Raw genomic sequence first — 27,260 nt, forward strand, 5'->3', positions numbered from 1 at the left:
CGTCTACAACGCGGCCATCATCAAACTCCACCACCCAGAAGTCGAAGTGTGTTGCCCAGGGATAGCGGTACTCAGATCCGGGCCAAGGGTCACTTCAGTAAGGCTAAGTTCACACATCCTGTGTTTTGCATCAGTCACAATCCGTCGCCTTGGGGAATTACGGTAACCTGCAAAATATTTTGCAGGAATCCTGTATTTCCCCATAGACTTCTATTAGCGACGGATTGCGACTGATGACCCTGCGTTGCATCCGCTGCGTCGCGGTCCGTCGTTTTTGACTGACCGCCGAGCGGGTAGCAACGCAGAATGTAACGTTTTTCGGGCCGTCAAAATTAACGCGCCGCGCAGGAATCCGTCGCCATCCGTCAAGCTTGTAATGCATGTCTATGGTGCTGGATTCCGTCGTAATCCGTCTTACAACGGAATCCAGCGCAGGATTCCGTCATGCTCTACTGAGCATGCCCAGCATGCTTGGCACGCCCACTGGGCTGTCCCAAACACAGACGGATCATGACTGATCCGTCAAAAAACGGACGCACAGCGGATGTAACGGACGCAACTGATCCGTTTTTTCACAGGATTCCTGTGAAAGGAATCCTGTGAAAAACACATCAGTTGCATCAGTTGACATCTTGAAAATGACTGATCCGTTGCTGACGGACCTGACGGATTGAAAACACAGGATGTGTGAACTTAGCCTAAGTATCACGGTGGCGTGACCCGGTCTGTGATCCCAGGCTCAACAGTAAAAAGGGGATATGGTAAAGGGAGATTGTCCGTGACGCCACCCACAGGTCGTGGTGATTGTTGGCACCACCGCTGCTGGTGATGGTGGGGGCTCCTGGGTTACGGTGTTGTGGCGCAGCTAGGTGTTGACCCCTCCGTGGGTAGGGGATGTGGGTCCCGGGGCCCGCTGGGGTGATGAAGCTGCCAGAGGGATGCAGGGCAGGGCGGTGTGTGTAGCGCGGTGCCAGAGGGCACTGGTGTACTCACTGTTATTAACCACACAAGAGTCACTGGTAAACTAGAAATTGCCGGTGTCCGCAGTCTTTGGTACGGAGGGTGTTTGGTTCCCACACACTGTACAGCAGGCCCCTGTCCTTGCCCTGCAGCCAGACACCTCTTCCTCCTTCCTTGTTCTCACTCTCTCTCCTCAGTGGGGAACGGGGAGCCCACTCCTCACACACTCTGCTCCAGCGCCTACACTGGGGGGGAGGGGTGTGTCTGCCCTGCTGCACCAGTGTGGGATCAGATTACCAAGGAGAAGCCCTTTTTTTTTGCCCAAAAACGAAAAAAAAAATGACGTGGGCTTCGCCATATTTTTGTATGCTACCCTTTTTTTTTTAATTTTCATGAAATAATTGAAATAATTAAAAAAAAAAAACACGACAGGGGCTTCGCCCACTTTTTGTGTCCTACCAGGTGCAACTAGGCAGCTGGGGATTGGAATCCACAGCACAGGGTGGGCCAAGCTTTCTGCCCCCCCCCACCCCCACCCCCACCCGCGCTGCGAATTGCAGTCCGCAGCCGCCCCAGAAAATGTGACTTTCATAGAAGCGCCATCTTCAGGTGCTGTATCAAACTTCATCAGGCCTGGTGCCAGGTGGCATGCTGGGTAATAAACAGTTAATACCAGCTTTGTTTTACTAGCTGGTATAAAGCCCGGGATTCTTAATGTCAGGCTAAGTTTGACCCGGCCATTAAGAATCCCCAATAAAGGGTTAAAAAAAAGACATCACACAGAGAAAAAATACTTTATTTGAAATAAATCCACAGACACACTTAGGGCCTCCATGTTTATTACTCCCTCTCACCCCTCCACGATCCTGGTCTTCTGTCTGAGAGAGAGATTTCGGTACTGACCATGCCAGGCTGCTTTCTGGGCATGCTCAATACAGACAACAGGATCCTGTGTATCAGGATCCGGCGACTTCCGGTACAGCACGATCCGGCGCTCATTCAAATACACTGCAATATCACGGATCCATTGACGTGCGGTATTTTGACAGAGGACAAAAACGCTAAGGGGGGAAGTAGCATTTTTGACAAAAGATAAAATACCGCAAGAAATGGATCCAGTGTATGACGCACGCAACCGCATGTGACCGGATGTTGCCGCAATTCCATTGGAAATGCATTAAAATGACAACGCAATTGTAAAAGATCCGGTTTTGCGGCAAAAAAATCCTTTCATGCCGCAGCTAAAATAACGCTGATGTGAAACCAGTCTTAGCAGTGTAGAGCAGCGCGGTCTGTAGAGAGGTAATTTTTATGGCTGGAAAAAGGCCCTTTGTCGGCCGAAACGTTTTGGGGTTTTTTGAACCTTTTTCCTTCTGTATGCTGTAACTAATACGGATTTATAAACGGAGTGGGGCTTCTTGGTGCCGTGGAATTTTTTGGATTCTTTATAAAGTTGCAGCTGAGAGCAAGAGAGAGAGCGACAGACCCCGCACTAGACATGGGGGACAGAGAGCGACAGACCCCGCACTACACATGGGGGACAGAGAGCGACAGACCCCGCACTACACATGGGGGAGAGAGAGCGACAGACCCCGCACTACACATGGGGGAGAGAGAGCGACAGACCCCGCACTACACATGGGGGAGAGAGCGACAGACCCCGCACTACACATGAGGGAGAGAGAGCGACAGACCCCGCACTACACATGGGGGAGAGAGAGAGCGACAGACCCCACACTACACATGGGGGAGAGAGAGCGACAGACCCCGCACTACACATGAGGGAGAGAGAGTGACAGACCCCGCACTACACATGAGGGAGAGAGAGAGCGACAGACCCCGCACTACACATGAGGGAGAGAGAACGACAGACCCCGCACTACACATGAGGGAGAGAGAGAGCGACAGACCCCGCACTACACATGAGGGAGAGAGAGCGACAGACCCCGCACTACACATGGGGGAGAGAGAGCGACAGACCCCGCACTACACATGAGGGAGAGAGAGCGACAGACCCGGCACTACACATGAGGGAAAGAGCGACAGACCCCGCACTACACATGAGGGAGAGAGAGCGACAGACCCCGCACTACACATGAGGGAGAGAGCGACAGACCCCGCACTACACATGAGGGAGAGAGAGTGACAGACCCCGCACTACACATGGGGGAGAGAGAGCGACAGACCCCGGACTACACATGAGGTAGAGAGAGCGACAGACCCCGCACTACACATGGGGGAGAGAGCGACAGACCCCGCACTACACATGGGGGAGAGAGAGCGACAGACCCCGCACTACACATGGGGGAGAGAGAGCGACAGACCCCGCACTACACATGAGGGAGAGCGACAGACCCCGCACTACACATGGGGGAGAGAGCGATAGACCCCGCACTACACATGGGGGAGAGAGAGCGACAGACCCCGCACTACACATGGGGGAGAGCGAGCGACAGGCCCCACACTACACATGAGGGAGAGAGCGACAGACCCCGCAGTACACATGAGGGAGAGAGAGCGACAGACCCCGCACTACACATGAGGGAGAGAGAGCGACAGACCCCGCACTACACATGGGGGAGAGAGAGCGACAGACCCCGCACTACACATGGGGGAGAGAGAGCGACAGACCCCGCACTACACATGGGGGAGAGAGCGATAGACCCCGCACTACACATGAGGGAGAGAGCGACAGACCCCGCACTACACATGGGGGAGAGAGAGCGACAGACCCCGCACTACACATGGGGGAGAGAGAGCGACAGACCCCGCACTACACATGAGAGAGAGAGAGAGCGACAGACCCCGCACTACACATGGGGGAGAGAGAGCGACAGACCCCGCACTACACATGGGGGAGAGAGCGATAGACCCCGCACTACACATGGGGGAGAGAGAGCGACAGACCCCGCACTACACATGGGGGAGAGAGAGCGACAGACCCCGTACTACACATGAGGGAGAGAGCGACAGACCCCGCACTACACATGGGGGAGAGAGAGCGACAGACCCCGCACTACACATGGGGGAGAGAGAGCGACAGACCCCGCACTACACATGGAGGAGAGAGAGCGACAGACCCCGCACTACACATAGGGGAGGGGGGGGCGGGAGAGCGAAACACGATTTATGATTAACTCCTTTAAAGCTGGACAATTATAGGGCCAGCAAGGTGTTGGAATCGCCCGATCTACTGCACAGTCTTCTCAGATCAGATTCAGTCGGTGACGGCAGAGAGGACGGAAGACGATATCTACAGTTTATTGCCTCAAATGATTTCCCCTTATTATCTTCACAAATGTTTTGTGTTTTCAGTTGTTTTTTTTTTTAACATCATTTCATTCTCATTACAATAATTGATTCTGTTTAATTTTTATTTTTCTTGATTGACCCATAAATGATGAATAAGGAGAAAAACAAAATTATGGAGAAGATATTCAGCCTGAGTCTGGAGATCATCTTCCATCTTACTGGAGAGGTGAGAGGCTCTGATGTCATCACATTACATCATTATCTATGGGAATAACAGAGGATATGACCGGGGAGGTGAGAGGTTCTGTTGTCATCACATTACATCATTATCTATGGGAATAACAGAGGATATGACCGGGGAGGTGAGAGGTTCTGATGTCATCACATTACATCATTATCTATGGGAATAACAGAGGATATGACCGGAGAGGTGAGAGGTTCTGATGTCATCACATTACATCATTATCTATGGGAATAACAGAGGATATGACCGGGGAGGTGAGAGGCTCTGATGTCATCACATTACATCATTATCTATGGGGATAACAGAGGATATGACCGGGGAGGTGAGAGGCTCTGATGTCATCACATTACATCATTATCTATGGGGATAACAGAGGATATGACCGGGGAGGTGAGAGGCTCTGATGTCATCACATTACATCATTATCTATGGGGATAACAGAGGATATGACCGGGGATGTGAGAGGTTCTGATGTCATCACATTACATCATTATCTATGGGAATAACAGAGGATATGACCGGGGAGGTGAGAGGCTCTGATGTCATCACATTACATCATTATCTATGGGGATAACAGAGGATATGACCGGGGAGGTGAGAGGCTGTGATGTCATCACATTACATCATTATCAGTGGGAATAACAGAGGATATGACCGGGGAGGTGAGAGGCTCTGATGTCATCACAATACATCATTATCTATGGGAATAACAGAGGATATGACCGGGGAGGTGAGAGGCTCTGATGTCATCACATTACATCATTATCTATGGGAATAACAGAGGATATGACCGGGGAGGTGAGAGGCTCTGATGTCATCACATTACATCATTATCTATGGGGATAACAGAGGATATGACCGGGGAGGTGAGAGGCTCTGATGTCATCACATTACATCATTATCTATGGGAATAACAGAGGATATGACCGGGGAGGTGAGAGGTTCTGATGTCATCACATTACATCATTATCTATGGGAATAACAGAGGATATGACCGGGGAAGTGAGAGGTTCTGATGTCATCGCAGAACATCATTATCTATGGGAATAACAGAGGATATGACCGGGGAGGTGAGAGGTTCTGATGTCATCACATTACATCACTATCTATGGGAATAACAGAGGATATGGCCGGGGAGGTGAGAGGCTCTGATGTCATCACATTACATCATTATCTATGGGAATAACAGAGGATATGACCGGGGAGGTGAGAGGCTCTGATGTCATCACATTACATCATTATGGGGATAACAGAGGATATGACCGGGGAGGTGAGAGGTTCTGATGTCATCACATTACATCATTATCTGTGGGAATAACAGAGGATATGACCGGGGAGGTGAGAGGTTCTGACGTCACCACATTACATCATTATCTATGGGAATAACAGAGGATATGACCGGGGAGGTGAGAGGCTGTGACGTCACCACATTACATCACTATCTATGGGAAAAACAGAGGATATGACCGGGGAGGTGAGAGGCTCTGATGTCATCACATTACATCATTATCTATGGGAATAACAGAGGATATGACCGGGGAGGTGAGAGGCTCTAATGTCATCACATTACATCATTATCTATGGGGATAACAGAGGATATGACCGGGGAGGTGAGAGGTTCTGATGTCATCACATTACATCATTATCTATGGGGATAACAGAGGATATGACCGGGGAGGTGAGAGGTTCTGATGTCATCACATTACATCATTATCTGTGGGAATAACAGAGGATATGACCGGGGAGGTGAGAGGCTCTGATGTCATCACATTACATCATTATCTGTGGGAATAACAGAGGATATGATCGGGGAGGTGAGAGGCTCTGATGTCATCACATTACATCATTATCTATGGGGATAACAGAGGATATGACCGGGGAGGTGAGAGGCTCTGATGTCATCACATTACATCATTATCTATGGGGATAACAGAGGATATGACCGGGGAGGTGAGAGGTTCTGATGTCATCACATTACATCATTATCTGTGGGAATAACAGAGGATATGACCGGGGAGGTGAGAGGCTCTGATGTCATCACAATACATCATTATCTATGGGAATAACAGAGGATATGACCGGGGAGGTGAGAGGCTCTGATGTCATCACATTACATCATTATCTATGGGCATAACAGAGGATATGACCGGGGAGGTGAGAGGTTCTGATGTCATCACATTACATCATTATCTATGGGGATAACAGAGGATATGACCGGGGAGGTGAGAGGCTCTGATGTCATCACATTACATCATTATCTATGGGAATAACAGAGGATATGACCGGGGAGGTGAGAGGTTCTGACGTCACCACATTACATCATTATCTATGGGAATAACAGAGGATATGACCGGGGAGGTGAGAGGCTGTGATGTCACCACATTACATCATTATCTATGGGAATAACAGAGGATATGACCGGGGAGGTGAGAGGCTCTGATGTCATCACATTACATCATTATCTATGGGGATAACAGAGGATATGACCGGGGAGGTGAGAGGCTCTGATGTCATCACATTACATCATTATCTATGGGGATAACAGAGGATATGACCGGGGAGGTGAGAGGTTCTGATGTCATCACATTACATCACTATCTATGGGAATAACAGAGGATATGGCCGGGGAGGTGAGAGGCTCTGATGTCATCACATTACATCATTATCTATGGGGATAACAGAGGATATGACCGGGGAGGTGAAAGGCTCTAATGTCATCACATTACATCATTATCTATGGGGATAACAGAGGATATGACCGGGGAGGTGAGAGGTTCTGATGTCATCACATTACATCATTATCTATGGGAATAACAGAGGATATGACCGGGGAGGTGAGAGGCTGTGACGTCACCACATTACATCATTATCTATGGGAATAACAGAGGATATGACCGGGGAGGTGAGAGGCTGTGATGTCATCACATTACATCATTATCTATGGGGATAACAGAGGATATGACCGGGGAGGTGAGAGGTTCTGATATCATCACATTACATCATTATCTATGGGGATAACAGAGGATATGACCGGGGAGGTGAGAGGCTCTGATGTCATCACATTACATCATTATCTATGGGGATAACAGGATATGACCGGGGAGGTGAGAGGTTCTGATGTCATCACATTACATCATTATCTATGGGAATAACAGAGGATATGACCGGGGAGGTGAGAGGCTCTGATGTCACCACATTACATCATTATCTATGGGAATAACAGAGGATATGACCGGGGAGGTGAGAGGCTCTGACGTCATCACATTACATCATTATCTATGGGAATAACAGAGGATATAACCGGGGAGGTGAGAGGCTCTGATGTCATCACATTACATCATTATCTATGGGAATAACAGAGGATATGACCGGGGAGGTGAGAGGCTGTGATGTCATCACATTACATCATTATCTATGGGAATAACAGAGGATATGACCGGGGAGGTGAGAGGCTGTGATGTCATCACATTACATCATTATCTATGGGAATAACAGAGGATATGACCGGGGAGGTGAGAGGCTCTGATGTCATCACAATACATCATTATCTATGGGAATAACAGAGGATATGACCGGGGAGGTGAGAGGCTCTGATGTCATCACATTACATCATTATCTATGGGAATAACAGAGGATATGACCGGGGAGGTGAGAGGCTGTGACGTCACCACATTACATCATTATCTATGGGGATAACAGAGGATATGACCGGGGAGGTGAGAGGCTCTGATGTCATCACATTACATCATTATCTATGGGAATAACAGAGGATATGACCGGGGAGGTGAGAGGTTCTGATGTCATCACATTACATCACTATCTATGGGAATAACAGAGGATATGGCCGGGGAAGTGAGAGGTTCTGATGTCATCACATTACATCATTATCTGTGGGAATAACAGAGGATATGACCGGGGAGGTGAGAGGTTCTGATGTCATCACATTACATCACTATCTATGGGAATAACAGAGGATATGGCCGGGGAAGTGAGAGGTTCTGATGTCATCACATTACATCACTATCTATGGGAATAACAGAGGATATGGCCGGGGAAGTGAGAGGTTCTGATGTCATCACATTACATCACTATCTATGGGAATAACAGAGGATATGACCGGGGAGGTGAGAGGCTCTGATGTCATCACATTACATCACTATCTATGGGAATAACAGAGGATATGACCGGGGAGGTGAGATGCTCTGATGTCATCACATTACATCATTATCTATGGGGATAACAGAGGATATGACCGGGGAGGTGAGAGGCTCTGATATCATCACATTACATCATTATCTATGGGAATAACAGAGGATATGACCGGGGAGGTGAGAGGCTCTGATGTCATCACATTACATCATTATCTATGGGGATAACAGAGGATATGACCGGGGAGGTGAGAGGCTCTGATGTCATCACATTACATCACTATCTATGGGGATAACAGAGGATATGACCGGGGAGGTGAGAGGTTCTGATGTCATCACATTACATCACTATCTATGGGAATAACAGAGGATATGGCCGGGGAGGTGAGAGGCTCTGATGTCATCACATTACATCATTATCTATGGGGATAACAGAGGATATGACCGGGGAGGTGAAAGGCTCTAATGTCATCACATTACATCATTATCTATGGGGATAACAGAGGATATGACCGGGGAGGTGAGAGGTTCTGATGTCATCACATTACATCATTATCTATGGGAATAACAGAGGATATGACCGGGGAGGTGAGAGGCTGTGACGTCACCACATTACATCATTATCTATGGGAATAACAGAGGATATGACCGGGGAGGTGAGAGGCTGTGATGTCATCACATTACATCATTATCTATGGGGATAACAGAGGATATGACCGGGGAGGTGAGAGGTTCTGATATCATCACATTACATCATTATCTATGGGGATAACAGAGGATATGACCGGGGAGGTGAGAGGCTCTGATGTCATCACATTACATCATTATCTATGGGGATAACAGAGGATATGACCGGGGAGGTGAGAGGTTCTGATGTCATCACATTACATCATTATCTATGGGAATAACAGAGGATATGACCGGGGAGGTGAGAGGCTCTGATGTCACCACATTACATCATTATCTATGGGAATAACAGAGGATATGACCGGGGAGGTGAGAGGCTCTGACGTCATCACATTACATCATTATCTATGGGAATAACAGAGGATATAACCGGGGAGGTGAGAGGCTCTGATGTCATCACATTACATCATTATCTATGGGAATAACAGAGGATATGACCGGGGAGGTGAGAGGCTGTGATGTCATCACATTACATCATTATCTATGGGAATAACAGAGGATATGACCGGGGAGGTGAGAGGCTCTGATGTCATCACAATACATCATTATCTATGGGAATAACAGAGGATATGACCGGGGAGGTGAGAGGCTCTGATGTCATCACATTACATCATTATCTATGGGGATAACAGAGGATATGACCGGGGAGGTGAGAGGTTCTGATGTCATCACATTACATCATTATCTTTGGGAATAACAGAGGATATGACCGGGGAGGTGAGAGGCTCTGATGTCATCACATTACATCATTATCTATGGGGATAACAGAGGATATGACCGGGGAGGTGAGAGGCTCTGATGTCATCACATTACATCATTATCTATGGGAATAACAGAGGATATGACCGGGGAGGTGAGAGGTTCTGATGTCATCACATTACATCATTATCTGTGGGAATAACAGAGGATATGACCGGGGAGGTGAGAGGCTCTGATGTCATCACAATACATCATTATCTATGGGAATAACAGAGGATATGACCGGGGAGGTGAGAGGCTCTGATGTCATCACATTACATCATTATCTATGGGAATAACAGAGGATATGACCGGGGAGGTGAGAGGCTCTGATGTCATCACATTACATCATTATCTATGGGGATAACAGAGGATATGACCGGGGAGGTGAGAGGTTCTGATGTCATCACATTACATCATTATCTGTGGGAATAACAGAGGATATGACCGGGGAGGTGAGAGGCTCTGATGTCATCACATTACATCATTATCTGTGGGAATAACAGAGGATATGATCGGGGAGGTGAGAGGCTCTGATGTCATCACATTACATCATTATCTATGGGGATAACAGAGGATATGACCGGGGAGGTGAGAGGCTCTGATGTCATCACATTACATCATTATCTATGGGGATAACAGAGGATATGACCGGGGAGGTGAGAGGTTCTGATGTCATCACATTACATCATTATCTGTGGGAATAACAGAGGATATGACCGGGGAGGTGAGAGGCTCTGATGTCATCACAATACATCATTATCTATGGGAATAACAGAGGATATGACCGGGGAGGTGAGAGGCTCTGATGTCATCACATTACATCATTATCTATGGGCATAACAGAGGATATGACCGGGGAGGTGAGAGGTTCTGATGTCATCACATTACATCATTATCTATGGGGATAACAGAGGATATGACCGGGGAGGTGAGAGGCTCTGATGTCATCACATTACATCATTATCTATGGGAATAACAGAGGATATGACCGGGGAGGTGAGAGGTTCTGACGTCACCACATTACATCATTATCTATGGGAATAACAGAGGATATGACCGGGGAGGTGAGAGGCTGTGATGTCACCACATTACATCATTATCTATGGGAATAACAGAGGATATGACCGGGGAGGTGAGAGGCTCTGATGTCATCACATTACATCATTATCTATGGGGATAACAGAGGATATGACCGGGGAGGTGAGAGGCTCTGATGTCATCACATTACATCATTATCTATGGGGATAACAGAGGATATGACCGGGGAGGTGAGAGGTTCTGATGTCATCACATTACATCACTATCTATGGGAATAACAGAGGATATGGCCGGGGAGGTGAGAGGCTCTGATGTCATCACATTACATCATTATCTATGGGGATAACAGAGGATATGACCGGGGAGGTGAAAGGCTCTAATGTCATCACATTACATCATTATCTATGGGGATAACAGAGGATATGACCGGGGAGGTGAGAGGTTCTGATGTCATCACATTACATCATTATCTATGGGAATAACAGAGGATATGACCGGGGAGGTGAGAGGCTGTGACGTCACCACATTACATCATTATCTATGGGAATAACAGAGGATATGACCGGGGAGGTGAGAGGCTGTGATGTCATCACATTACATCATTATCTATGGGGATAACAGAGGATATGACCGGGGAGGTGAGAGGTTCTGATATCATCACATTACATCATTATCTATGGGGATAACAGAGGATATGACCGGGGAGGTGAGAGGCTCTGATGTCATCACATTACATCATTATCTATGGGGATAACAGGATATGACCGGGGAGGTGAGAGGTTCTGATGTCATCACATTACATCATTATCTATGGGAATAACAGAGGATATGACCGGGGAGGTGAGAGGCTCTGATGTCACCACATTACATCATTATCTATGGGAATAACAGAGGATATGACCGGGGAGGTGAGAGGCTCTGATGTCATCACATTACATCATTATCTATGGGAATAACAGAGGATATGACCGGGGAGGTGAGAGGCTGTGATGTCATCACATTACATCATTATCTATGGGAATAACAGAGGATATGACCGGGGAGGTGAGAGGCTCTGATGTCATCACAATACATCATTATCTATGGGAATAACAGAGGATATGACCGGGGAGGTGAGAGGCTCTGATGTCATCACATTACATCATTATCTATGGGGATAACAGAGGATATGACCGGGGAGGTGAGAGGCTCTGATGTCATCACATTACATCATTATCTATGGGAATAACAGAGGATATGACCGGGGAGGTGAGAGGCTGTGACGTCACCACATTACATCATTATCTATGGGGATAACAGAGGATATGACCGGGGAGGTGAGAGGCTCTGATGTCATCACATTACATCATTATCTATGGGAATAACAGAGGATATGACCGGGGAGGTGAGAGGTTCTGATGTCATCACATTACATCACTATCTATGGGAATAACAGAGGATATGGCCGGGGAAGTGAGAGGTTCTGATGTCATCACATTACATCATTATCTGTGGGAATAACAGAGGATATGACCGGGGAGGTGAGAGGTTCTGATGTCATCACATTACATCACTATCTATGGGAATAACAGAGGATATGGCCGGGGAAGTGAGAGGTTCTGATGTCATCACATTACATCACTATCTATGGGAATAACAGAGGATATGGCCGGGGAAGTGAGAGGTTCTGATGTCATCACATTACATCACTATCTATGGGAATAACAGAGGATATGACCGGGGAGGTGAGAGGCTCTGATGTCATCACATTACATCACTATCTATGGGAATAACAGAGGATATGACCGGGGAGGTGAGATGCTCTGATGTCATCACATTACATCATTATCTATGGGGATAACAGAGGATATGACCGGGGAGGTGAGAGGCTCTGATATCATCACATTACATCATTATCTATGGGAATAACAGAGGATATGACCGGGGAGGTGAGAGGTTCTGATGTCATCACATTACATCATTATCTATGGGGATAACAGAGGATATGACCGGGGAGGTGAGAGGCTCTGATGTCATCACATTACATCATTATCTATGGGGATAACAGAGGATATGACCGGGGAGGTGAGAGGTTCTGATGTCATCACATTACATCACTATCTATGGGAATAACAGAGGATATGGCCGGGGAGGTGAGAGGCTCTGATGTCATCACATTACATCATTATCTATGGGGATAACAGAGGATATGACCGGGGAGGTGAAAGGCTCTAATGTCATCACATTACATCATTATCTATGGGGATAACAGAGGATATGACCGGGGAGGTGAGAGGTTCTGATGTCATCACATTACATCATTATCTATGGGAATAACAGAGGATATGACCGGGGAGGTGAGAGGCTGTGACGTCACCACATTACATCATTATCTATGGGAATAACAGAGGATATGACCGGGGAGGTGAGAGGCTGTGATGTCATCACATTACATCATTATCTATGGGGATAACAGAGGATATGACCGGGGAGGTGAGAGGTTCTGATATCATCACATTACATCATTATCTATGGGGATAACAGAGGATATGACCGGGGAGGTGAGAGGCTCTGATGTCATCACATTACATCATTATCTATGGGGATAACAGAGGATATGACCGGGGAGGTGAGAGGTTCTGATGTCATCACATTACATCATTATCTATGGGAATAACAGAGGATATGACCGGGGAGGTGAGAGGCTCTGATGTCACCACATTACATCATTATCTATGGGAATAACAGAGGATATGACCGGGGAGGTGAGAGGCTCTGACGTCATCACATTACATCATTATCTATGGGAATAACAGAGGATATAACCGGGGAGGTGAGAGGCTCTGATGTCATCACATTACATCATTATCTATGGGAATAACAGAGGATATGACCGGGGAGGTGAGAGGCTGTGATGTCATCACATTACATCATTATCTATGGGAATAACAGAGGATATGACCGGGGAGGTGAGAGGCTCTGATGTCATCACAATACATCATTATCTATGGGAATAACAGAGGATATGACCGGGGAGGTGAGAGGCTCTGATGTCATCACATTACATCATTATCTATGGGGATAACAGAGGATATGACCGGGGAGGTGAGAGGTTCTGATGTCATCACATTACATCATTATCTTTGGGAATAACAGAGGATATGACCGGGGAGGTGAGAGGCTCTGATGTCATCACATTACATCATTATCTATGGGGATAACAGAGGATATGACCGGGGAGGTGAGAGGCTCTGATGTCATCACATTACATCATTATCTATGGGAATAACAGAGGATATGACCGGGGAGGTGAGAGGCTGTGACGTCACCACATTACATCATTATCTATGGGGATAACAGAGGATATGACCGGGGAGGTGAGAGGCTCTGATGTCATCACATTACATCATTATCTATGGGAATAACAGAGGATATGACCGGGGAGGTGAGAGGTTCTGATGTCATCACATTACATCACTATCTATGGGAATAACAGAGGATATGGCCGGGGAAGTGAGAGGTTCTGATGTCATCACATTACATCATTATCTGTGGGAATAACAGAGGATATGACCGGGGAGGTGAGAGGTTCTGATGTCATCACATTACATCACTATCTATGGGAATAACAGAGGATATGGCCGGGGAAGTGAGAGGTTCTGATGTCATCACATTACATCACTATCTATGGGAATAACAGAGGATATGGCCGGGGAAGTGAGAGGTTCTGATGTCATCACATTACATCACTATCTATGGGAATAACAGAGGATATGACCGGGGAGGTGAGAGGCTCTGATGTCATCACATTACATCACTATCTATGGGAATAACAGAGGATATGACCGGGGAGGTGAGATGCTCTGATGTCATCACATTACATCATTATCTATGGGGATAACAGAGGATATGACCGGGGAGGTGAGAGGCTCTGATATCATCACATTACATCATTATCTATGGGAATAACAGAGGATATGGCCGGGGAAGTGAGAGGTTCTGATGTCATCACATTACATCACTATCTATGGGAATAACAGAGGATATGGCCGGGGAAGTGAGAGGTTCTGATGTCATCACATTACATCACTATCTATGGGAATAACAGAGGATATGGCCGGGGAAGTGAGAGGTTCTGATGTCATCACATTACATCACTATCTATGGGAATAACAGAGGATATGACCGGGGAGGTGAGAGGCTCTGATGTCATCACATTACATCACTATCTATGGGAATAACAGAGGATATGACCGGGGAGGTGAGATGCTCTGATGTCATCACATTACATCATTATCTATGGGGATAACAGAGGATATGACCGGGGAGGTGAGAGGCTCTGATATCATCACATTACATCATTATCTATGGGAATAACAGAGGATATGACCGGGGAGGTGAGAGGTTCTGATGTCATCACATTACATCATTATCTATGGGGATAACAGAGGATATGACCGGGGAGGTGAGAGGCTGTGATGTCATCATATTACATCATTATCTATGGCAATAACAGAGGATATGACCGGGGAGGTGAGAGGTTCTTTCTGATGTCATCACATTACATCATTATCTATGGGAATAACAGAGGATATGACCGGGGAGGTGAGAGGTTCTGATGTCATCACATTACATCATTATCTATGGGAATAACAGGGGATATGACCGGGGAGGTGGGAGGCTCTGATGTCATCACATTACATCATTATCTATGGGAATAACAGAGGATATGACCGGGGAGGTGAGAGGCTGTGATGTCATCATATTACATCATTATCTATGGGAATAACAGAGGATATGACCGGGGAGGTGAGAGGCTCTGATGTCATCACAATACATCATTATCTATGGGAATAACAGAGGATATGACCGGGGAGGTGAGAGGCTCTGATGTCATCACATTACATCATTATCTATGGGATTAACAGAGGATATGACCGGGGAGGTGAGAGGCTCTGATGTCATCACATTACATCATTATCTATGGGAATAACAGAGGATATGACCGGGGAGGTGAGAGGCTCTGATGTCACCACATTACATCATTATCTATGGGAATAACAGAGGATATGACCGGGGAGGTGAGAGGTTCTGATGTCATCACATTACATCATTATCTATGGGAATAACAGAGGATATGACCGGGGAGGTGAGAGGTTCTGATGTCATCACATTACATCATTATCTATGGGAATAACAGAGGATATGGCCGGGGAAGTGAGAGGTTCTGATGTCATCACATTACATCATTATCTGTGGGAATAACAGAGGATATGACCGGGGAGGTGAGAGGCTCTGATGTCATCACATTACATCACTATCTATGGGAATTACAGAGGATATGACCGGGGAGGTGAGATGCTCTGATGTCATCACATTACATCACTATCTATGGGAATAACAGAGGATATGACCGGGGAGGTGAGATGCTCTGATGTCATCACATTACATCATTATCTATGGGGATAACAGAGGATATGACCGGGGAGGTGAGAGGCTCTGATATCATCACATTACATCATTATCTATGGGAATAACAGAGGATATGACCGGGGAGGTGAGAGGCTGTGATGTCATCACATTACATCATTATCTATGGGAATAACAGAGGATATGACCGGGGAGGTGAGAGGCTCTGATGTCATCACATTACATCATTATCTATGGGGATAACAGAGGATATGACCGGGGAGGTGAGAGGTTCTGATGTCATCACATTACATCACTATCTATGGGAATAACAGAGGATATGACCGGGGAGGTGAGAGGCTCTGATGTCATCACATTACATCACTATCTATGGGGATAACAGAGGATATGACCGGGGAGGTGAGAGGCTGTGATGTCATCACATTACATCATTATCTATGGGAATAACAGAGGATATGACCGGGGAGGTGAGAGGTTCTGATGTCATCACATTACATCATTATCTATGGGGATAACAGATGATATGACCGGGGAGGTGAGAGGTTCTGATGTCATCACATTACATCATTACTATGGGGATAACAGAGGATATGACCGGGGAGGTGAGAGGCTCTGATGTCATCACAATACATCATTATCTATGGGAATAACAGAGGATATGACCGGGGAGGTGAGAGGCTCTGATGTCACCACATTACATCATTATCTATGGGAATAACAGAGGATATGACCGGGGAGGTGAGAGGCTCTGATGTCATCACATTACATCATTATCTATGGGATTAACAGAGGATATGACCGGGGAGGTGAGAGGCTGGTATGTCATCACATTACATCATTATCTATGGGAATAACAGAGGATATGACCGGGGAGGTGAGAGGGTCTGATGTCATCGCATTACATCATTATCTATGGGAATAACAGAGGATATGGCCGGGGAAGTGAGAGGCTATGATGTCATCACATTACATCATTATCTATGGGGATAACAGAGGATATGACCGGGGAGGTGAGAGGCTGGTATGTCATCACATTACATCATTATCTATGGGAATAACAGAGGATATGACCGGGGAGGTGAGAGGGTCTGATGTCATCGCATTACATCATTATCTATGGGAATAACAGAGGATATGGCCGGGGAAGTGAGAGGCTATGATGTCATCACATTACATCATTATCTATGGGGATAACAGAGGATATGACCGGGGAGGTGAGAGGTTCTGATGTCATCACATTACATCAATATCTATGGGAATAACAGAGGATATGACCGGGGAGGTGAGAGGCTTTGATGTCATCACATTAGCTCACTATTTATGGGAATAACAGAGGATATGACCAGGTAGGTGAGAGGGTCTGATGTCATTGCATTACATCATTATCTATGGGAATAACAGAGGATATGGCCGGGGAATTGAGAGGCTCTGATGTCATCACATTACATCATTATCTAGGGGGATAACAGAGGATATGACCGGGGAGGTGAGAGGCTCTGATGTCATCACATTACATCATTATCTATGGGGATAACAGAGGATATGACCGGGGAGGTGAGAGGCTCTGATGTCACCACATTACATCATTATCTATGGGGATAACAGAGGATATGACCGGGGAGGTGAGAGGCTCTGATGTCACCACATTACATCATTATCTATGGAGATAACAGAGGATATGACCGGGGAGGTGAGAGGCTCTGATGTCATCACATTACATCATTATCTATGGGAATAACAGAGGATATGACCGGGGAGGTGAGAGGCTCTGATGTCATCACATTAGCTCACTATTTATGGGAATAACAGAGGATATGACCGGGGAGGTGAGAGGCTCTGATGTCACCACATTACATCATTATCTATGGGGATAACAGAGGATATGACCGGGGAGGTGAGAGGCTCTGATGTCACCACATTACATCATTATCTATGGGGATAACAGAGGATATGACCAGGGAGGTGAGAGGTTCTGATGTCACCACATTACATCATTATCTATGGAGATAACAGAGGATATGACCGGGGAGGTGAGAGGCTCTGATGTCACCACATTACATCATTATCTATGGGAATAACAGAGGATATGACCGGGGAGGTGAGAGGCTCTGATGTCATCACATTACATCATTATCTATGGGAATAACAGAGGATATGACCGGGGAGGTGAGAGGCTCTGATGTCATCACATTAGCTCACTATTTATGGGAATAACAGAGGATATGGCCGGGGAGGTGAGAGGTTCTGATGTCACCACATTACATCATTATCTATGGGAATAACAGAGGATATGACCTGGGAGGTGAGAGGCTCTGATATCATCACATTACATCATTATCTATGGGGATAACAGAGGATATGACCGGGGAGGTGAGAGGCTCTGATGTCATCACATTACATCATTATCTATGGGAATAACAGAGGATATGACCGGGGAGGTGAGAGGTTCTGATGTCATCACATTACATCATTATCTATGGGGATAACAGAGGATATGACCGGGGAGGTGAGAGGTTCTGATGTCATCACATTACATCATTATCTATGGGGATAACAGAGGATATGACCGGGGAGGTGAGAGGCTGTGACGTCACCACATTACATCATTATCTATGGGAATAACAGAGGATATGACCGGGGAGGTGAGAGGCTGTGACGTCACCACATTACATCATTATCTATGGGAATAACAGAGGATATGACCGGGGAGGTGAGAGGCTGTGACGTCACCACATTACATCATTATCTATGGGGATAACAGAGGATATGACCGGGGAGGTGAGAGGCTCTGATGTCACCACATTACATCATTATCTATGGGAATAACAGAGGATATGACCGGGGAGGTGAGAGGTTCTGATGTCACCACATTACATCATTATCTATGGGAATAACAGAGGATATGACCGGGGAGGTGAGAGGTTCTGATGTCATCACATTACATCATTATCTATGGGAATAACAGAGGATATGACCGGGGAGGTGAGAGGTTCTGATGTCACCACATTACATCATTATCTATGGGGATAACAGAGGATATGACCGGGGAGGTGAGAGGTTCTGATGTCACCACATTACATCATTATCTATGGGGATAACAGAGGATATGACCGGGGAGGTGATGGACTCTGGAAATGTCTGTAGTGATATTATTAATGTCTCCACACTCAGGATTACACAGTAGTGAAGACCTCTAGTGATCGCTGTCAGGCCCCTGTGTGTGAAGGACGGGGAGGAACCCTGAGCCCAATCCCGGGGCCTCCACCTCACCCCCGGATACATGAGGACATCAATGACCAGAAGATCCTAGAACTCACCCACAAGATGCTGGAGCTGCTGACTGGAGAGGTGACACTGCTGGGAATGCTGGGACATTATACAGGACGGCACTGGAGGATTCTGGGTGATGATGGTGTCATTGTGTTGTCAGGTTCCTATAAGGTGTCAGGACGTCACCGTCTATTTCTCCATGGAGGAGTGGGAGTATCTAGAAGGACACAAGGAGCGGTACAAGGAGGTGATGATGGAGGAGCCCCAGCCCCGCACATCACCAGGTAATAGACAGGACTGAATACACCCGGCCTATAATTATCTGTATGTAATAATGATGTCCGTCCTGTCTGTGTCTCCTGCAGGTCTCTCCAGTACGAGGACGACCCCAGAGAGATGTCCCGCTCCTCCTCCTCCTCCACAGGACCCTCAGGTAGATGGAGATCTCCCCTATGAGGTGTAGACGGCTGTGACCTCCTTGTGTTCAGTCTTGTTTTCTCCTCCAGTATTAGATGTTTTATACTTGTGTAATGAGAGCGGTGGATTGCAAATCTGTGGTCCAGTCTCATTGACATTTCATCAGGTAAATACTGATTATTAATTTAGTGATAGGTGACACAGGTGTGGGTCTCGGGTTGGGAAACAGCTGGTTAAAAGAGGGGAAAGATACATTAAACATGAGTAGTTAATCCCATGGTTGTGGTGGAAGGAGGCATAGGCATGGTGTTTGAGGTGTACGTGGGGTAGGTGCTAATGTTCCTGCAAGCTCTACTGAACAAACACGGGAATGTCCTATCCAAAGACAGCTGACAGCCTCCATTACCGGGCGGGCTACTCCGCTCCTTTTCTTTGGCAGCCTCACAATGGAATGACTTGTAGATGAGGGCCAGATAGAACATGTGCTACAGTGGACAGCAAGCTCTGCATCAAGTGGCCTCTCCTCCTCTTCCTCAACATCACACACAGTACAGTCTTCAGAAGTAGCACCCCAATTACTCTTGTTCTCCCGGCGTCACAACTCTCCAACCATCCAGTGACTGTGGGGAATCACAGATGAGTGAGTCTGCAGAGCTGTTCACACATTCTATCACTTGAGTATCAGAGGCTTGTTCCAAAGATTCTGAGACTCAGGCTGGACTCACTCGAGCGTATGGCATCTGATGCGAGAGCATCGGATGCGATATGCTAATGTCCCCCGGCTCAGGCTCTGCTGCGAGCGCGAGCCGAGTGTCATGCGACTGTAACCCGATCTTGCGATCGGGACACAGCTGTGAAGCTTAGTGCGGGCGCTGCGGAGGAGAGGAGGGGTTAATCCTCCCATCTCCTCCACTGTCAGCCTGTGCGTATATCGCACTGCACTGGGATAACATCCGAGTGCAGTCCGATGTATCTCTCGCATCCATTCACTTGAATGGGTGCGAGAGATACGGCGGTAGCAGCATGCTGCCTCTTTTCTCGCATCCAGAATCTGGATGCGAGAAAAGCTGACCAACAGCTCAACCTCATTGCCTAACATTGGTCAGAGTGCAATGCGAGAATTTCTCGCATTGCACTCGTCCGATTTTCACGCTTGTGTGAGCGTACCCTCAAGAGGAGGAAAGCATCTGCACTGATGCCCAAAGTCTTTGTCAATTGGAACTGGGCCCGGACGAATTAGTGTGTGAGCATGGTCCAGACCCTCGCCAACAGACGCTATCCCCTGGGGGTGGAGGTGATGATGTTGAAACTCGGATACCTGAGGAGCACGCTTAACGTACTGTGCTGTGAAGGCAGGAAGAGGAGGAAGAAGGACTTTCAGGGCGAGGAGTGGGACAACAGTGAGGATGATGATGAGGTTGTAGATCCCACTTGGTGTGAATCCAGAGGCATGCAGCCAAGTAGCTCAGGAGAGGAGGAAGACGAGGAGGTTACGTTGCCGCTTTCTGAGCAAACTCGTACTAATGCAACCACGCCAAGCGCTTCATTCTCAGCCAAAACCTCAGGCTGTGGGTATGCAGTTTTTTTTTTTTGAGATTGCAAAGAATGACCCAACTTACATTATCTGCCAACTTTAGTTAAAAAAAAAAACCCAATCAGTAGAGGCAGAAATTTCAATAATTTGACTTCTACCTGAATGAAACTGCACATTCACCACCTACATGAGTTATTCTGGGAATTTTACTGCTCTAAAACACCTTGCTTACTACCGGCCACCACATCAACTCTGTCTGCTGCTTCTGCCTCCTCCATTACCGTGGCAAGTGGTCTCACACAGGTCTCCGGCCGAAGACCCTCCACTTGTGTTCCCACTACAGTCAGGGTGAGTGAGAGCCTATCACCTGTTACGGAAATGGACATGCCAGGTGCTTTTGACGGATGTCAGACACAGAGCAAACCACATCTTTCTCAACCCACCATAACATCTCCGCCTAGGACTCCCTCACAGTCCATCAGTTTGTGTGCCGCCCCTGTGCCAGCAGCCGGGCTGCTTGGATCCAGATCCGCAGTGTGGCTTGAGGGATTCTACTGGAACCGAGGGTCTCGCGGACACTTCAATTAAAAGGGATGTATTTGTACGGGATTTGCCGTAAACGTTCTGTGATGCCACCCACGGTGTGTGGTGAAGTGTGGCAACACCGCTGCTGTTCTGGGACAACCGGGGGCGATGGAATGGCAGCTGGGTTAACCCCTCCGTGGGTAGGGATGGATGCCCCGGAGCCCAGTGTCTCTGTGCTGAGGCTGGTGATTGCAGGGGCCGGCACCCTCCACCGCAGGCCCTTCCTTCAATCAGCCTGTCCAGAGACTGGACGGTGTGTAACAAGAAGGTGGATGGGGGTATTTACAAGACCCAAACGTTTCTGGGTTGGCCTGCCAGTTCTCGGCCGTGGTCTATTTTTAAAACAACAACATTTTTGAAACGGTGGTAAACAACTGCTGGGTAGCCGGAAAACCGCTACCGTTACTCATCTGTGGTTGAAGATGGCTGAGGGGGGGTGGAGGCACAATTTTCCATCGACCTTCACCCACTTTCTCACATCCAGGGCGAACCACCCCCTCTCTCCACAGTGTCGGGTGTACGAGACAAGCTTTCCTGGCTCCAGGTCTCGGTCTGGGTGGCCCGTAGGCAAATGGGGGGCCACATTCCTGCGGGATACAAAAATCTCGGCCTCCAAGCTCGGCTTGTAAATGAAACCCCTTCTTTTCTGAGGGTTAAAGTGCCGGACCTGTCCTTGGTAGGTAAGGCCCCTCACCCGGAAAGTAGCCTGCCGCAGGTGGTCTTTCTCCTGATAGGTGCACGCCAGCACCTATGCCTTACGCTTCTCCCGGGCAGCGTTCTCTCTCTTTATCTGTTGCTGCTGTCGCTCCCAGTATGGGACACGGGCTCCATTCTTTTTCTCCTGCTCAGCGACGTGGCCCACACGGATGCCCTCGGCGCCGGCTAAAAACCGGCCTCACATACTGCCGTGGGCTCCATTGCTCCGTGGACTCCTCAATCTCCCTGCAGGTACATCCCGGCTGCTCCACAGCCGGGACGGGGTACTGGGCAACGACCGGTGCAGTTGTTGGGGGTAACTTCGGGGTGGACACCGCCTCCGGTGCGGTCGGGCGGACTGCTGGGGCCGTCATCATCTTCGTTGCGGCCGGGCGGACTGCCGGAGTCGGGGGTGATGTCATCATCTCTGCGGCTGGACTCGAGGCCGGAGGAGACGTCTTCCGGGCCTTGGCCCTGCGCGGGGCTGGTACGGGTGCCAGAGCGATGGCGTACTCGTGGCCCGAGGACCCCATTGCCGGGTCCTCGCAGGCAGATGAAACGGATTCCGCTGCCGTAGCTTAGGGCAGCGGACCGAGCGGGGCACTAGGTACGGGCAGCGAGGGAGACGACGTGGCGGACAGGGGCAGACCGAGCTCCTCAGCCAGTTGGGCCTGTTCCGGTGGAACATAGGGGTGTGGGTCGCTTATCCGCTCCTCCGAGGTCATCTCCTTTTCGCTCGCCCGGACGGCTGCGGCCAGATTCCCCGTCTTGGCCGTCCATCTTGCCAGCAGGAAATTAGCCTGGGCCTGGATCTTGCGGCACATTGCGGCTTCCACCCAGTCATCAGTCCCGGGAGCTGGTTCCTCCATTGTCGGGTTTCCGGACGGGCAGACATCTTCTCGAGATGGTGTCCAGGAACTGAAGATGGTAGAGTCCTGGTGTCCCTGTCTCTTATCTCCTCGGGTCGCATGCCGCAGATCTTCACCCTCCCCCATGGTTTTCCGGGAGCAGACCTTTTTCGTGTCTCTTAGTTTCATTTTTCGGCCTCGGGAGTTACTTCCTTCCGACCCTGTTACCAGGGGGCGGGGCTTCAACTTCGCGCCCTTCCTCGTGGAAAAAGACGCTGGGTTGTCGTTTTTCGCGCCCAAAAATGGCGGCAAAATGGCGATTTTTTTTTTTTCCAGAAATTGTTGCAGCGGAGCACTGCTGAGAGTCCAGAACAAGGCGCACTTCCACAGGTAAGTGGATGGGTTACAATCCAGTTTGTGACGCCAGGATTTGAGGTGTGCCGCCCCCGTGCCAGCAGCCGGGCTGCTTGGATCCGGATCCGCAGTGTGGCTCGAGGGATTCTACCGGACCCGGGGGTCGCGCGGACACTTCAAATAAAAGGGACGTATTCGTACGGGATTTGCTGTAAACTGTCTGTGACGCCACCCACGGTGTGTGGTGAAGTGTGGCACCACCGCCGCTGTTGTGGGACACCCGAAGGCGATGGAATGGCAGCTGGGTGTTGACCTCTCCGTGGGTAGAGATGGATGCCTCGGGGCCCAGTGTCTCTGTGCTAAAGGTGGTGATTGCAGGGGCCGGTGCACCCGGTCTGACCAGGGAACGTTAGTTTACTCAGGATTAAAGAATTCAGACAAGTCCACTTGTAAACCAAGGTATGGAACACGGAAGCCCGCTCCCAGAACTACTGATGGGAGACTTGCCCGCTGACGCTGGCCCGTGGGATCTACAGGGCCCTGGCAGATGCCCTATCTGCCGCTGTGGGCTGTTGTCTGCTTTTGGGACTTTGGTTGGGACAGGACCTATAATCCTGCCCTCAATTGGTTAATTAGCTAGGCCGTTGGTTCCGGTCGTGGTTTCAGGGTCCAAGTACCCCCTCTGTGCACAGTTTCCGGGTCGGTTCTCCAGTGTCGGTACCGGCGGGCTCCAACCCTGTCCTGGTCCACCTCGGATCTCTGGCAGCCGTCTTCCCGTCTCCTGCAGACACGGACCACCGTCTGCCACCTAGCCAGCACGCCGGGGCTCCAACCCCGACGACTTTCCACTGTGGCTTGAACTTGAACTTCTTCTCAAGATCAGGCCCATTAACTGACTGTCTGTACTGTCTATGTTAGACTGGTTCCCCACCCCGGGTTCTCCAGACCCCTAGGTGAGCGTTCTCCATCCGCCTGGTACCGCCCACTGGTGTGCCTTTCCTACCCTGGGAGGGGGTGACTAGGATTTCAGGTGGATGTAACCCTTTGTGGGAAGGTGTTATGCGGGGGCCTGAAACTGTGTTTTGCCAGGGCGTCACATTTTGTGAACACTGAAATGCTGCCTTTCCGCCATGTGGACAGAGTCGGTTTCTGAAAGTTGATGTATGAAATGCCGCCTTACCGCCATGTGGACAGAGTCGGTTTCTGAAAGTTAATGTATGACCTGCCGAACCCAGGAAGAAGTGCAGAACCGACTTAATAACATTAAAATTGACAAATCACCAGGCCCTGATGGCATTCACCCTCGGGTATTAAGGGAGTTAAGTAATGTGATAGACAGGCCTCTATTCCTTCTATTTAAAGATTCTTTAGAAACTGGGTCTGTTCCACTGGATTGGCGGCTAGCAAATGTGGTACCAATATTCAAAAAAGGGTGTAAAAGGGAACCTGGAAACTATAGGCCGGTAAGCTTAACATCTGTTGTGGGTAAAATGTTTGAAGGGTTTTTAAGGGATACTATTATGGAATGTCTCAATGTTAATAATTGTTTAACTCCATATCAACATGGATCTATGAAGGATCGCTCCTGTCAAACTAACCTGATCAGCTTCCATGAGAATGTAAGCTCTCACATGGACCGAGGAGAATCATTGGATGTCATTTATCTCGACTTCGGTAAAGCATTTGACACTGTCCCACATAAAAGACTAAGTAAATGAGAAAGCTTGGGCTCGGGGAAAATGTGTGTAGATGGGTAGGTAGTGGTAGAAAACAAAGAGTGGTTATTAATGGTGCATACTCAGATTGGGCCAGGGTTACTAGTGGGGTGCCACAGGGGTCTGTATTGGGCCCCCTACTATTTAATATATTTATTAATGATCTGGTGGATGGTTTACAGAGTAAAATATCAGTATTTGCAGATGATACAAAACTATGTAAGGTAGTTAACACAAAGGAGGACAGTTTGCAACTACAGATGGATTTGAGTAAATTGGAGAATTGGGCTGAAAAATGGCAAATGAGGTTTAACACAGATAAGTGTAAGGTTCTGCACATGGGAAGGAGAAACAGATGCTACGAATACCTACTAGATGGGAAACTGCTGGGGAAATCAGACATGGAAAAAGACTTGGGCATCTTCGTCAATAAGAAGCTAAATTGGAGTGCCCAGTGTTAGGCAGCTGCCACCAAAGCAAATAGGGTGATGGGATGCATTAGAAGAGGTCTGGGGGCACGAGATGAAAACATCATTCTCCCTCTGTACAAATCACTCGTCAGACCACACTTGGAGTATTGTGTGCAATTTTGGGCGCCGGTGCTCAAGAAAGACATTACTGAACTTGAAAGGGTTCAGAGGCGGGCTACTAAAATAATAAGTGGAGTGGGTGCATTACAATACACGGAAAGGTTATCAAAATTAGGTCTATTTACTCTAGAAAAGAGAAGACTTAGGGGAGACCTAATAAATATGTACAAATATATCAGAGGGCCATATAGAGATCTCTCCCATGATCTGTTTGTACCAAGGACTATGACAAGAACAAGGGGGCATTCTCTTCGATTGGAGGAAAGAAAATTCCTACATCAGCATAGAAGAGGGTTCTTCACGGTAAGAGCAGTGAGGCTCTGGAACTCTCTTCCTGAGGAAGTGGTGATGGCCAACTCACTGAATGAATTTAAGAGAGGAATGGATGCTTTTCTTGATAGCAAAAGTATAGAAGGTTATAAATAGCATAATCTTACAGGTAGATAGAAGAGCGACCTAGATTATTAGAAGAATGGGGGGGCTGCAACACCAAGACAGGTTATTAAACTTGGGGTTATTTAGTTTGGAAAAACAAAGGCTTAGGGGGGATCTAATCACAATGTATAAACATATGAGGGGACAGTACAGAGACCTTTCCAAAGATCTTTTTACACCTAGGCCTACGACTGGAACACGGGGTCATCCGCTACGTCTTGAGGAAAGAAGGTTTAATCATAATCACAGACGAGGATTCTTTACTGTACGAGCAGTGAGACTATGGAGCTCTCTGCCGTATGATGTTGTAATGAGTGATTCACTACTAACATTTAAG

General features: G+C 47.9%; 1 protein-coding gene across 5 annotated transcripts in view; it reads left to right on the top strand.

Annotated features, from left to right (window-relative positions):
• The window catches only part of LOC142256961 (uncharacterized), a 404,836-nt gene that overhangs the window by 339,474 nt on the left and 38,102 nt on the right, over positions 1–27,260 (top strand). The window contains exons 2-5 of one of the 5 annotated variants that reach the window (XM_075328997.1): positions 4,370–4,438; positions 19,651–19,827; positions 19,910–20,033; positions 20,115–20,182. The exons of 3 other annotated variants lie outside the window; for them this stretch is intronic. In XM_075328997.1, the coding sequence (XP_075185112.1) occupies positions 4,385–4,438; positions 19,651–19,827; positions 19,910–20,033; positions 20,115–20,182 (423 nt within the window). In that variant the 5' untranslated portion in view covers positions 4,370–4,384. The remainder of the gene's footprint in view (positions 1–4,369; positions 4,439–19,650; positions 19,828–19,909; positions 20,034–20,114; positions 20,183–27,260) is intronic. One more of the 5 variants, XM_075329021.1, reaches the window with a different exon arrangement.

Source organism: Anomaloglossus baeobatrachus, chromosome 1, assembly GCF_048569485.1.
Source record: "Anomaloglossus baeobatrachus isolate aAnoBae1 chromosome 1, aAnoBae1.hap1, whole genome shotgun sequence".
NCBI classification, from domain to species: Eukaryota; Metazoa; Chordata; class Amphibia; order Anura; family Aromobatidae; genus Anomaloglossus; species Anomaloglossus baeobatrachus.